General features: G+C 32.5%; 1 protein-coding gene across 3 annotated transcripts in view; it reads left to right on the top strand.

The window, feature by feature from the left end:
* LOC143067257 (uncharacterized) overlaps positions 1 to 14,448 on the top strand; it is a 37,522-nt gene that overhangs the window by 1,860 nt on the left and 21,214 nt on the right. For all 3 annotated transcript variants that reach the window (XM_076240367.1, XM_076240368.1, XM_076240366.1), the window contains exons 2-9: positions 983 to 1,062; positions 3,876 to 3,976; positions 5,523 to 5,635; positions 6,301 to 6,362; positions 7,058 to 7,144; positions 8,010 to 8,981; positions 10,993 to 11,240; positions 11,956 to 12,030. In XM_076240367.1, the coding sequence (XP_076096482.1) occupies positions 983 to 1,062; positions 3,876 to 3,976; positions 5,523 to 5,635; positions 6,301 to 6,362; positions 7,058 to 7,144; positions 8,010 to 8,981; positions 10,993 to 11,240; positions 11,956 to 12,030 (1,738 nt within the window). The remainder of the gene's footprint in view (positions 1 to 982; positions 1,063 to 3,875; positions 3,977 to 5,522; positions 5,636 to 6,300; positions 6,363 to 7,057; positions 7,145 to 8,009; positions 8,982 to 10,992; positions 11,241 to 11,955; positions 12,031 to 14,448) is intronic.

The raw sequence follows: 14,448 nt of genomic DNA, 5'->3' as shown, positions 1-14,448 counted from the left end.
CCACCTGGCCTCTCATATATATATATATACAAAAAAAGTTTTTTCAAGCAGTGTACAGAATTATATATTAAAAATTAAATACACAAAAAGAGTTTTAAAAGCAGCATTGTCTAGCGCTTTCAACGTTCATAGTCTTGAAAAGTCCCAAGATGGATGAAAGCGCTAGACAATGCTGCTTTTAAAACTCTTTTTGTGTATTTAATTTTTAATATATATATACATATATATATATATATATATATGCTAGATATGTATAATATGAAAAAGGCGTCAGTGATAACGATGAAAGTCATCATTTATAAAATTTGCAAAATAAAAACTACATTTAAATGTACTAAGGCCATAATTTTATTTTTTATATTACCAGTTTTATTTTTATGCATGTTATAACAATAAAATTAAAATTAAAAAAAACCAATCACTACATGTATCTTTTAAAAATAATCCATAATGTTTGACTTATAAAAAAAGTCTTAACTTCATATTATGTTATGAAACTAGAACAGAGGTTTCTTCAAGATAAGGAAATCTGAAAGAAAATGTTTCAATTTATCCTTCATTGTTGAATATTTTACCAGGAACATATATATTGACGGGACTTGACTCCTAATTGAAACCGATTTCATCATCTGGTCATAGTACTTATATTTGTTGAATGTTTTTGCAGTCAGACACTTCCAAAATCCATCAATCTCAAGAAGCCTCAGGAGTTCGAGATTTTATCAATTCTATACTGAAATGCCTATCAGATTCCTTTCCTGTTAGATATACTGTTCCAAGATTTTACTGAACAAATGGACAAAGGTTTTGGTAGTCAGCAATATACTTTTACACTTACAGCAGCAATCACAGGGCAGATATGTGAACAAAGTTTCACAAACCCCTTAGGGCCAATGAAGAGCAACATAATCTTATATATTTATTATTGTCAAGCTTCTTTAAAAGATGTCTTATACATGTACTATTATATTTATTTTTACAGATATGCAGAAACTTTTTAGCTGGAAAATGTTACTATGGAATTAAATGCAAATTTAAACATGTAAAAAGAAGGCAAGAAAGGTAACAGAAAGTAGATTCCATTATTGTACAAATCAATATATTGGATTTGTGGCGAAAAATTAGTTACAAAAGTAATGTAAATATAATATTTAGATATTTGGACAATCTGTGAGCACAAAAGAAAGCCGTGTTATACAGTTTTCTCTTTCATATGAATTCATTTTTTTTGTTTGTGATTATTGAATGAATGATCAGTATATTTTTAATTTCTGAGAAAAAAGAAGCAGTTGTTATTTTGGTTGTGTTTGTCGATTGAGATTGATAGGAATACTTAACCACATGTATTTCATTTTTATTTGACCGCAAAAAATTAAAAAATTTTGGTTGTATATTGGTATGTCGTCGTCAGCGTCGTCTGAAGACTGATGGTTTCCGGATATTAACTTTAGTATAAGTAAAAAGAAATCAATAAAATTCGAACACAACGTTTATAACCACAAAAGAAAGGTCGGGATTGATTTTGTGGGGTTACAGTCCTAACGGTTTAGAAATTAGAGGCCCAAAACAAGTATTTATCTTATTTCAGGACACTAAGTTGTATATAAGTATTTCAATTGCTCTGATATTGTACCACAGTGTTCATACCATTAAGTAGAAGGTTGGGATTTATCTTAAGGGTTATAGAGCAAACAGCCTAGGAATTAAGGGCCCAAAACAAGCATTTTTGTAGTTTCGGGACAATAACTTATGTATACCTATATGGATCTCTCTGACATTGTACCACAAGGTTCCATATAACGAAGGGAAGGCTTGGATTAAGTGTTTGGTTAATATCCTTGATCATTTAGGAATAAGGGGCCAAAAAAGTGGCATTTTTCAAGTTTACAGACAATAACTTGTCAGAGCTCCAGATAAGCTGCATATTTGCGTGATCACGCAATAAAAATAATTGAAACCCCAATGCAATTGCCCATTGCAGAGTTCTAAAACCCAATTCATGCAAAGAAAAACCCAATAATTTGTCAAAACTATGAGTTCTTAACGCTTTTAGTCCCTATCGTGTGGGTTATTTACCCTTATCTATTACATAGTAGCCACGTAAATCTATTTATGTAATATTAAAAATCAGAAATGTCCTTTCGTTCTAAAAATAGATTGTTGAAAGGGTCCCTGTTGAAAGGTGAGGAAAATATTTCGATCTTCTCTGTCTTTATCCAATTAGCATTAACCATGTCGTCATAATTCTTTTCGTACTTCTAGGGACTTAACATAACACTTGGCAATGACTTAAAACGAAAATAAATTTCCGGTAAAAATATTGAATAGAAGCATGTTTTAGTTTCCTTTTGAGAGGATTTTGATGATAACAAGACTCAGCTAGTGTTGTCAGGAAGCGTCCTTGAACGCACAGGGCGTGCAATGGCGCGTCCAGACGTGTTTGCGTGCCTTAACGATAACAGGTTTAGAACTCGTCAAAACTAAATCAGTTTGAACATGAAAGGCCAAATCACTTATATGAAGTCAGCATCGGAATCCAAAAGTTCTAATAAGGGACAAGTAAATCCAGATTTACGTAAATAAAATTAGACAAAAGCATTGTTTATTTTTAGTTCAAGAGTATATATAGTATATATTTCATTTTAGTTGATGAGTGAACACACACATTCAATATCGTGTTAATGAAAAAACCCAATACATTAAGGAGCTTGGTGGTGAAAAACCCAATTTGATATTTGCTTGAGGGGTGACTTGGAACTAATAATGCAATTGAAAAACTATTTCACTCAATTAAATAAAATATGGAGGGGTAAAAACTCCAATTTGTGAATTCTTATCTGGAGCTCTGGACTTGTTTAAGTGTATGGATCTCTCTGAAATTATACTTCAAGCTTTCTTACTACAAAGGAAAGGTTGGGGTTCTTGCTAAAAAAAAAAAAGGGGGGGTATTCAATAAATGAGGGGCCATAAAAGGGGCCCAAATAAGCATTTTTGTAGTTTTTAGTCAATAACTTGTGTTTTAGTATATAAATCTCTCTGAAATTATACCACAAGTTTCCATACTACAAAGAGATGGTTATGGGGGGTTATGACTCAAATCAGTAAGCAATTAAGGGCGAAAAAGGGAGGAAAACAAGGTTTTTTTTCTGGTTAAAGGACAATTTAAGCAGTGTAAGGGATGTAATCCAATAAAAATTTAAAGAATACATATGTTTGATTACTTGACTACCACCCTTAAAATTTTCTCATTTCAGATTTCAGAAATTAAAAATTAAAAAATTAGAAATTCTTCAAATATTTTTTTTGAGGGTATAAATATTCAACAGCACAAAAGCAAAACAAAAAATTTAAGTTCATTAGATCATATTCATTCTGTGTCGGAAAACTTTGTTGAGTCAACTATTTAATCACAATCCAAATTCTGAGCTGTATCAAGCTTGAATGTTGTGTCCAAACTTGCCCCAACTGTTCAGGGTTCGACCTCTGCGGTCGTATAATGCTGCGCTCTGCGGAGCATCTGGTTAATTTGAAGCTTCAAGGTCTATCAAATGATTTGTCTTTTTAAAATTTTACACAAAATGGCATCAAACAGATATAGATCACAAACTGTATTTCTTGAAAACACAAGCACTGTTGAATTGTTCATATTTATTCCAAAAATATATACAACATAATAATAAATACTGTAAAATACATATTAACAATAAGAAGTTGACACATGCTGCATACTTATTTCACCTTGATAAAAATTACCCAATGTCATGTTCCTAAACCTACAAACTAATGAGAAAGTTTGGATTATATGCTACAAATAGGTTCTTGATTTAATCTATGTAAATTTTTGGGTTTTTGATTTAATTTATGTAAATTTTTAGGGATGAAGATTCTAGTTCTGACGAATTCAGTAAAATAGCCAGAAAAAGTCGACGTGATTCAGAGAGGAGCGAAGGAGAGGAAGAAATGAAAGGCAGCAAGAGTAAGCAGGATCCAGAATCTAAAATTCAGTCAACTGTTGTTGTCAAAAAGTCACAGGACAACAGCAAAAACTGTGTCAGCTCAGTTTCTAGCTGGAAACATGGGGGTACCTGTTAGACCAAAGAAAACTTTTGGTGTTTGAAAATTTATTTATATCATTATAAAATAATATAAATATTCCTGTTTGATATTTACCTTTAAATCTTTTTCCATTCTAAAGCATGAGGTTATTTTCCACACCCTTAGAGCCATTTCTGTTTGTGCAGTTGAGAAATAAGCTTTATTGGGATGCATGGCATAATTGCTTGCTATAAATTATTAAATATTATCAGCTGAAAAGGAACTATGTTGTAGATTAAAGGGTAATATGTTTCACATTTTTGTGTCCTTTTTGTGGAGGGGGCTATTCTGCTTCATTTGCCATCTGCTTGCAGTGCTTCCCACCTTTTTTTGCTTTATTTCAGACTTGAGATCTCTTTACCTTTCAACTATGTAAATATTACCTACATTGTACATGTAGGCTACTCTTTAAACAACATGCATCATCATAATACACAGCTTGTGTAGTTGTATTCCTTATTCATCATATTAATATATTGTCATTCTCTTTCATGCGATAAAAATGTATGCAGTTCCTAGTGATCATCGGGATAGTGAACTGTGAACAGAAAGATATCAGACCTAGGAAAATAGCTTTCATATTGAACTATATTAAGATAGTACAAACAATTTTCAATAAGAGCTTTAGACAAAAGATTAAAGCTGAAAAAAAATGATCAATCATGATGAATTTCTTTTTTAAATGAATATGTTAGAAATTAAAAAAAAAAGGGGGATTTTCAACACTTCGTACAATAACTCAAAAAGGCTTTCACCAATGTCCATGAAACTTTGGTGAATTGTTTATATCTATTGATGTAAGCTCCCTGTCAATTTTTATAAATTTCAGATTTTAAGTTTTGGATTTATGGGGCTTTATTCATAAAAAAAAAGGGGGATTTTCAACACTTCGGACAATAACTCAAAAAGGCTTTCACCAATGTCCATGCAACTTTGGTGAATTGTTTATATCTATTGATGTAAGCTCCCTTTCAATTTTTATAAATTTCAGATTTTAAGTTTTGGATTTATGGGGCTTTATTCATAAAAAAGGGGGGATTTTCCAATTTTGGGACAATAACTAACACTTTCACAAAATTTTATGCAACTTTGATAAATTGTTTATATCTATTGACATAAGCTCCCTTTCCATTTTTATAAATTTTAGATTTTACGTTTTCTTAAGTAATGAATTTTTATACTTAAAAAGGGGGGATTTTATGAAACTTTGGTGAATATATTAATGTAACATCCCTTTTGATTTGTATATATATTTCTAGTTGATCATATAAATTCATTTAAAGCATAAAAGACAATTTAAAAGAACAACGGGCGTACCATGCGCTAAAGCGCAGCCCTTTATTTGTTTATGTGTACATACAGTTAATTATTGTTTTATCAATATTGATAAGCTGATCAAGTAAACCATTGCTATTTTATTATTTTAGAACTTGATTTTAAGAAAGAGTTGGAGCTTGAAAAGAAAAGACAGCAAATAGAAAGAGAGCTACAACAGCTAGGGGGACTCGAAGAAAGAGAAAACATTACTATAGAGAAAAAGGTAACAACTAAAAGTACCATACACCTTATCTTTATTTGTTTGATAATAAGTGAAATGAAAACAATGAATTCAAATTGAGATTAAACTGACTGTTCAGAACTTTTCAACTCAGGTCACTCTTATGTAAAAAAAAAAAGAAAAAAAGAAGAGTACTATCAGGTACTGTATATAGATAGATTTTTTGTAGGGGTTTACAGGATTTTGTATCTGAATTTAATTTCATGATTCATTTTTGTTGATTTAAGGTGGTACCTAACACTTTCACTAAAATTAATTTGGCCCGTTTAATTTTGATAAAATTTTGACAAAGCATTTAAAAATATAAAAATTTCAAAAATTTTGAACCAACCGTTTTGTCAGAAAAATTACACTGGTTATATAGCAGTTTGACAAACACCAATTTTGATCTTTGAGAAGCTTATAATCCCTTTACAACACAGTGTAATTAAAACGTTTAGCTGACTTTACAGATTTATCTCCCTATAGTGTTAGGTACCACCTTAAGTATATGATTGTAATATTTTTATAGGTTTAAATTTTGTTTGGTTCATCTAAGTAAATAGTATGATTGACCTTTATAAACATGACAAACAATTGAGTTTCTGCTAATGAAATGATGATATAGTCTCCTGAAATTATTGATTTTATGTCTGTATTATTTTTAGTTGAGCAGTTCTGATGACAGTAGTGATGAACGTCCTCAGACAAAGAAAAAGAAGTCACCTAGGTATTTAATTCATGTTAATTATATTAAGGATAAATTTAGGTTAATAGATTTAAGAAGATGTGGTATGAGTGCAATGAGACAACTCTCCATCCAAGTCACAATTTGTAAAAAAAAAAACACCTTATAATTCAAAGGACGCTCTTCAACAGGCCTAAGGAACCTTGGCTCACAAAAACAGCAAGCTGTAAAGGGCCCCAAAAATTACTAGTGTAAAACCATTTAAACAGGAAAACCAATGGTCTAATCTATATAATAAATGAGAAACTAGAAACACTTATGGACCACATCAACAAACGACAACTACTGAACATCAGGTTCCTGACTTATGACAGGTGCAAAAAATGCTGCAGGTTTTTAACGTTTTTTAAAATAGGTACCAACCTTCTAAGTCTGTAAAGATAATTTTATGAATAATGAGGAAAACAATGTTTTATTTTTGAAATGATATGATAGAGATCACCAGACATTGACATGTAGATGTCTTTTTTTACATTACTGTGTTTATATATTTTATAGTGTCAGATTAAAGCAAGCCTTGACGAGAAGATATTAGACATATGCTATGTATTTCAACAACAAAAAATCCTAATTCATGAAAAAGTCATCTTTATCTTTTTGATAAATGATAATGTTAGATTTTTAGAGAAAGAACAAAAGTATCTCTATAATGAAGATTTCCTTATATTTTTTTTTAGTAAAAAGAAGGACAAGAAGAAACACAAGGTGAAATCACCAAGTAAGGTGAAGCAAGTCACACCAAGTCCTGAGAAAAAAGTGAAAAAGTAAGTAATGGTGAAATCACCAAGTAAGGTGAAGCAAGTTACACCTATTCCTGAGAAAAAAGTGAAAAAGTAAGGTGAAGCAAGTTACACTAAGTCCTGAGATAAAAGTGAAAAAATAAGTAATAGTGAAATTATAAACCTTGAATACTACCAACATGGCAACAACCATTATGACATTTGATGCTAAGAAAGGTAAGCAGGTCCTGCTCCACTAGTGGTTCCTGTTGTTTATGGCAAGTAAAATACCATGTAACATTTAGTGATGACACACATAGACTGTGCAAGGCTGCCTCAAGCTGAACATATCTGTGGTTATTTGTAACAAAGATTTTCATGACTGTCAGCCAAATCAGGATGGTGTCTCTAAAATATGAAGGGATGAATGACTTTAATTTACCATAAGGAGCTCATGGTTCAACTGCTTCCTTTTAAACAGAAACCCTAAATTTTTGTACCAACTGGGAGATATTTAGTCTCAATGGATAGAGTGATTCATCTTTTTTGTCCTAACATTTAGTACCTAACCAACCTTAATTTTGTCAATTTCTAGATGCTCAAGTCAAAATACACACACTCAAAATACATATTTAGGAAACTGATTTAAGCCTATAGATACACTGTGTATTAAAATGTAGTAAGAACAAATAAACTCCATATACATTTGTTCATAATCATAACTTTAAATTTCTTTATATGTATGATTTTCCAGTAAATCAGAGATCCCTTTCAAGCATAAGTAATTATGAGTATCATTATTTGATATTTGCCAGTAACATCACTGAATGATCAATCAAAAAACAATGAAGCATTTAATTTAATTACATTTTGCTAAAAAATTATTCATATTCTAATATTTGTTTTGAAGATTTGAACAAGAAATTGAAAAAGAAGTAGCACAGAAGAAGAAACACAAAAAGAAAAAGGCTCTTGAAAAGAAAATGGCTGAGATGTCAGAGGAAGAGTCTAAACCTAAGAAATCTAAACAGAAAGGCATGAAATCAAAAGCTGCTGAGCAGAAACCTCGTTTAAGTTTTCAATCAGAAGAGGAAGAAGATACAATTATAGTTAAAAAAAGACAAAGAACTCCTAGTGAGTCACCTTCAAGGTCACATTCTAGATCAAGGTCATGGTCACAAGAAATGTCACGACAACATTCTCCTGATGAAAGATATGAAAGGTCACAATCCCCTGTACAGAGAAAGTCTAAAAAAGGAATCAAAGCCATTGACAATTTGAAACCTAGTCTTTCCCCTGAATCTCATCCTCAAGAACATCGAGGGAGGTCTTCCTCTTTTGAAAGTCCTGAAGGACAGATGGGAAGGAAGAAGGGAAAAAGAGAAACAAAGAAAGGCAAACACAAACATGAACCACAGTATCAATCTGGATCTGATGAGTCAGATTACAGTAGGGAGAGAGTGAAAGGTGACAAGGGTAAAAAACATAAAAAAGGGCGGGAATGGAGCCCTGAGAGTCGGGACACACTCTCAAGAGACCAAAGAAAATCATCACCTGGTGATTACAGTGACTACAAGTCTAAGAAAGAACGTGACAAACACAGTCCTGGCTTCAGGGATCGTAGGAGATCTGCATCACCTGTAAGTCGCCACAGTCATGTGGAATCCAGACGTGACATGTCTCCTGGTTCCCAAAGGTCGGGTTCCATGTACCACAGAGAGAGAAGGATATCACCTCCTCCAGATAGACGTGAAATTGAGGAAAAGTATGACAGAAGAGACAGAGTAAAAGATGATCCCAGACGTGCTGGACGATTTACTTCACCTGATGATAGAAGATACAGAAATGCTGATAGACCTGATTTAGATCGTGGAGCAGACAGGTGAGTCATTGCAATTTTCATAGACTTGGTTTAGATCTTGAATCAGAAAGGTGAGTCTTCAAGATCGACCTGATTTAGATTGTAAATCAGACAGGTTATCAGATTATTTTAGAATTTGGAAAATATTGATGTATTTATGTATATATAATCAATTAAAAAACAAAATAATTTGGTATAATTACAAATACAAATAAAACCTTAAAGAAAATTATAAAAGAAACTAAGTATACACAGTACCTTTCAGGTGGCTCAGGCCTATTCAAAGTTTCTATCAGAAGTGCTGTATTTTTTGTTATTTTAATCTTTATAGAGAGTGAATCAAATTGGTTGAAAAAAATAGGGGGTCCCAGACCATTTAAGGTTAAAATATTACTTTAAAAGAGTTATGTAAAAGGGGCCGTTTTTCAATGAAATGATAGGGAAAATAGAGGTGTTGACATATTTTTATCGGAATATCAAAAAAATGTTCTATGACACTTGGTCCAAAACTGTAATATAAAAAGCTGAAATATTGCTTCAAAGAATGAGCAAATGAAAAACATGGGTCACCGATAAGAAAAAAAAAAAATTTGGCCTTAAACCCAAAATTTTGGCGGTAAAATGGTGAAATAGGGTGAAATGTCATTTTGAGTCTTTCACAGATACACATAATAACAATAATAATTTTTTCGTGACAAAAGTAAAATAATCAGACAGGTGAGTCATTGGGATAAACCTTTTTAGATCATGAATATGGTACCTAAGACAAGAGGGAGAGATCCGTTTGCGCCAAAAATGCGTCCTTTTGCGCCACAACTTTTTTTGTCCAATGCTACGTTTGCGCCACCTGTTTTAAAATTACATGGTATCATTTGCGCCAAAAAATAAAACATACGATTGCGCCATGCATTTATGGAAGAAAAATCACTTCCCTCCTCCTTTATTCGGACTTGGAACCGGCAGTTTACACGGCAAATATTTCCTTTTCTGAAACATACTTTCTTCTTACCGCCTTACTAGCTTAGTAGCTTGTCACTTCACTTTATTGTCCAAAAAAACAAACATTTAAAGATGAAATACATAAAACAGTTCATAATAATTCCTGTGGAATACTTCTGTTCTATTACTGATAGATAGAGTTTCAGCCCAAATGGATGGTGGGATCACAGCACTGTGTCATCAACATATGTGCATGGCTAAAAAAATTATCAGCAAAAGCTTCTATTTTCTTCTCTTTTTTTGACATATCTTGTATTAAATATTCAGCAAAGCAATAATGTTTCTTCTCTCTCTGTACATGGACTGTCTAATGCACTTCAAGTCTCCAGAAGCTCATTTTCATGGTGAAATATATCTCCGAACATATAATACTTTTTAAGCCAAACATAAGAATAAATATTAATCATTAATATTTATGATATACATGTGTACAGGTAAAGTGGCGCAAATGAGTTCTGAATATTGGCGCAATTGATACATTTGGAAAACAAAATTTTGGCGCAAATGATACCCCTGAAAAACGGTAATTGGCGCAAAAGGAGTGTTGCCAGACAAGAGATCCTTCATCACAACTTACATACATGACATAAACAGAAAACTTCTACTTTTTATATTCATGATATTTGGGACATGGGATATAGGAGCTTGCTCATTAAAGATACTCTTTATATTTGGGACAATGGATATTGAAGCTTGATCACTGAGATACTCTGTATATTCGGGACATGGGATATGGGAGCTTACTAACTAAAGATACTCTCTATATTGAGGACGTGGGATATTGGGGCATGGGATAAGGGAGCTTGCTCACTAAAGATACTCTTTATATTGAGGTCGTGGGATATTGGAGCGTGCTCAATAAAGATACTTTCTGTATTGGGGATGTGGGTAACGGGAGCTTACTCACTAAATGGGATGTGGGATATGGGAGCTAGCTCACTAAAGATACTCTCTATATTAAGGACATGGGATAAGGTAGCTTACTCACTAAAGATTCTTTTATTTAGATAATATTTGAATATTTATTGTGTAGATTTGAAGACCGAAGAGAAGTACATGATGACAGATTTGCACCAAGGGTAGAACCACCAAGAACTAGGTATGATGATAGGTATTTTGAACAGAGAGGTAGACCTGAAAGCTTTGACAGAGACAGGGATCGTTTTGAGAGGGACAGATATAATCCGAGGATAGAGTCTAGAGGGCCTCTACCAAGGGCAGATCATAGAGATCGAGGGGATCCAAGGATAGATCCCAGAGCAGAACCCAGATATCCTGAAGGTATGTTAATAGAATAATTAAGATAAAATAAAATAACAAAACTGCTTCTTTATACATGAAATGATGTAGAAGAGTTTAATTATTATTCAAACATAATATTCCATTCTGATGCTGGACATTGTTGTCTTTGTTGAAACAAATGACCTCTAAAGACTTGTTAAGACATGAGTCTATTGTTGAACTATACCAGTGATAATGCTAGCGCTTGTCATTTTCCTCATTTACGGAAAGGTTTCAAAATGACGAAAGTATTTCAAATCAATTTCATTACTTATTTCAAGTGTAAAAATATTTTCTGAGACCTTCAGAAGCCTAGTTCAAGATTTACTTTTAGTATTTGTGTTACTGTCTCATTTATATTTATTTATAAGAGCAAAGTTTATTAAGTGAAGCTGATGAGCAAAAGAGTGATGGATTTCTCTTAAAAGAAATTTAAAGGTCCCAGTGTATTAATTACACAGAGACTAATAGCTATTGTATTTATTCAAAGGGACAATAGAACTGACAAAAGTTTAAATAGTTTGAACAATAGGAGATAAATCTGTAGAAAAGTTTCGTTTTGTTTGCAATAATAAATGTTAGTTTTTCATCACAATTACACTTTCAATAAGTCCGACAGATAGAAGTATAATGAAACTCTTAGACTTATCTTTGTGATATGCTTTTAATATCAATTTGAAAGTCTAGAAATAAATCCAATGTGTTTTTACTGCAGCTGCTGTATATGATGACCGAGTTCCCCCACCACCTGAGTTCAGAGACCCTGCCTGGGACAGTTGGAATGCTCCAGGTTGGTATTAAAGGTCAAGGCAATAAAATGTGTGTGTTTAGGGTTTCTTAGTAAAGAACTGAGTTGTTTTTTCAGACAGAAGTAAAAAATATAGATTTTCCACAGTATTTGCAGTGTTCTCCCCAGGCTGTTTTAGCGTCGCGGTACCGTGACGCTATATTTTCTTCCCGTGACGCTATAATAATTTTCGCGACGCTATAATTATTTTCACGACGTTATTTTTCTTGTTTCTATATTGTAAAGCCATGTCCTAAATTTTGAACTTTCATCTTATTACCGCTTGTGATCATAAAAAAATGTATCACCTGTAATTGTAATCCCTTCAAGTCGGACAATAAAGGCAATTAGAGTGATTGAATAGGTGTTAATTGCCCTTTGGGTGATAACTTTTTGGATATGAATACCCCAATCTGTCACTTGTGACATGATTAATACCACATGGTCTGCAATTGCAAATTTCGACAAGGAGAAAATGTATTCAGAAAATCATAAAAAAAATCGAAATATATGTTTGCAAAATGAAAATTCAAAGAAACAAACAATTTTTCTCTTTTAAAAAGAGGTTGAGTCGTATCTTTGTATGAATTTCAAAATATTAGTATTACTTTCTTTCTCTTCCTATTACTTTTTGTAAATCGAGAGTGAAAATTTTGATTTGAGCTAAATAAGTTTTGTACTTTCTTTAGAAAGTGATCATAATTGGCTTTAATTTATGTTTCATCCATTTAATGCATTAAAAACGCCATATTCATTCCCAATCTCTTGTCAAACATTGTTTATTTTCGTATTTTTCATTGCTTTTGGCGGCCATTGAATATTTTAGTGTAAACTACTCATCCGAACAGGACCAGATATGAAAAAAATCCGCATTTTATGATAACAACTGCATTTGCACAAATGGCACAGTAGACAGAAAACAATGATACCTAAAGATAAAACTAAGTATTAACAGACTATTTGTTAACTTTGTTAAAAATATGTATCATTTTGATAAAAAGAAACAACTGGGACTAATTCATTGAGTACCATGAACCAATATATTTCATAGACATGTTAAAGAAAAACTGTTTGTTAATTTTAATTTGTATTGCTATATATGATACTTTCTCTTCCCTTTTTTAGCTCACCTACCTGTCCCGAAGGGACAAGTGAGCTTATGCCATCACTTGGCGTCCGTCGTCGTCCGTCGTCTGTCGTCGTCTGTCGTCGTAAACTATTTCAAGAATCTTCTCCTCTGAAACTACTGGGCCAAATACTTTCAAACTTTAACTGAATGTTCCTTAGGGTATCTAATTTATAAATTGTATCCGAAGTTTTGATCTATCAACAAACATGGTCGCCATTGCTAAAAATAGAACATAGGGGTCAAATGCAGTTTTTGGCTTATAACTCAAAAATCAAAGCATTTAGAGCAAATCTGACTTGGGTAATATTGTTTATCAGGTCAAGATCTATCTGCCCTGAAATTTTCAGATGAATCAGACAAACTGTTGTTGGGTTGCTGCCCCTGAATTGGTAATTTTAAGGAAATTTTGCTGTTTTTGGTTATTATCTTGAATATTATTATAGATAGAGATAAACTGTAAACAAGAATAATGTTCAGCAAAGTAAGATTTACAAATAAGTCAACATGACAGAAATGGTCAGTTGACCCCTTTAGGAGTTATTGCCCTTTATAGTCAATTTTTAACCATTTTTCGTAAATCTTAGTAATCTTTTACAAAAATCTTCTCCTCTGAAACTACTGGGCCAAATACTTCCAAACTTTAATTGAATGTTCCTTAGGGTATCTAGTTTGTAAATTGTATCCGAAGTTATGATCTATCAACAAACATGGTCGCCATTGCTAAAAATAGAACATAGGGGTCAAATGCAGTTTTTGGCTTATAACTCAAAAACCAAAGCATTTAGAGCAAATCTGACATGGGATAACATTGTTTATCAGGTCAAGATCTATCTGCCCTGAAATTTTCAGATGAATCAGACAACCTGTTGTTGGGTTGCTGCCCCTGAATTGGTAATTTTAAGGAAATTTTGCTGTTTTTGGTTATTATCTTGAATATTATTATAGATAGAGATAAACTGTAAACAGGAATAATGTTCAGCAAAGTAAGATTTACAAATAAGTCAACATGACGGAAATGGTCAGTTGACCCCTTTAGGAGTTATTGCCCTTTATACTCAATTTTTAACCATTTTTCGTAAATCTTAGTAATCTTTTACAAAAATCTTCTCCTCTGAGACTACTGGGCCAAATACTTCCAAACTTTAACTGAATGTTCCTTAGAGTATCTAGTTTGTAAATTGTATCCGAAGTTGTGATCTATCAACAAACATGGTCACCATTGCTAAAAATAGAACATAGGGGTCAAATGCAGTTTTTGGCTTATAACTCAAAAACCAAAGCATTTAGAGCAA

This window comes from Mytilus galloprovincialis, chromosome 3, assembly GCF_965363235.1.
Source record: "Mytilus galloprovincialis chromosome 3, xbMytGall1.hap1.1, whole genome shotgun sequence".
Taxonomy (NCBI): domain Eukaryota; kingdom Metazoa; phylum Mollusca; class Bivalvia; order Mytilida; family Mytilidae; genus Mytilus; species Mytilus galloprovincialis.
Note: the sequence above shows the minus strand (reverse complement) of the source record. Positions and strands in the feature narration are given on the sequence as shown.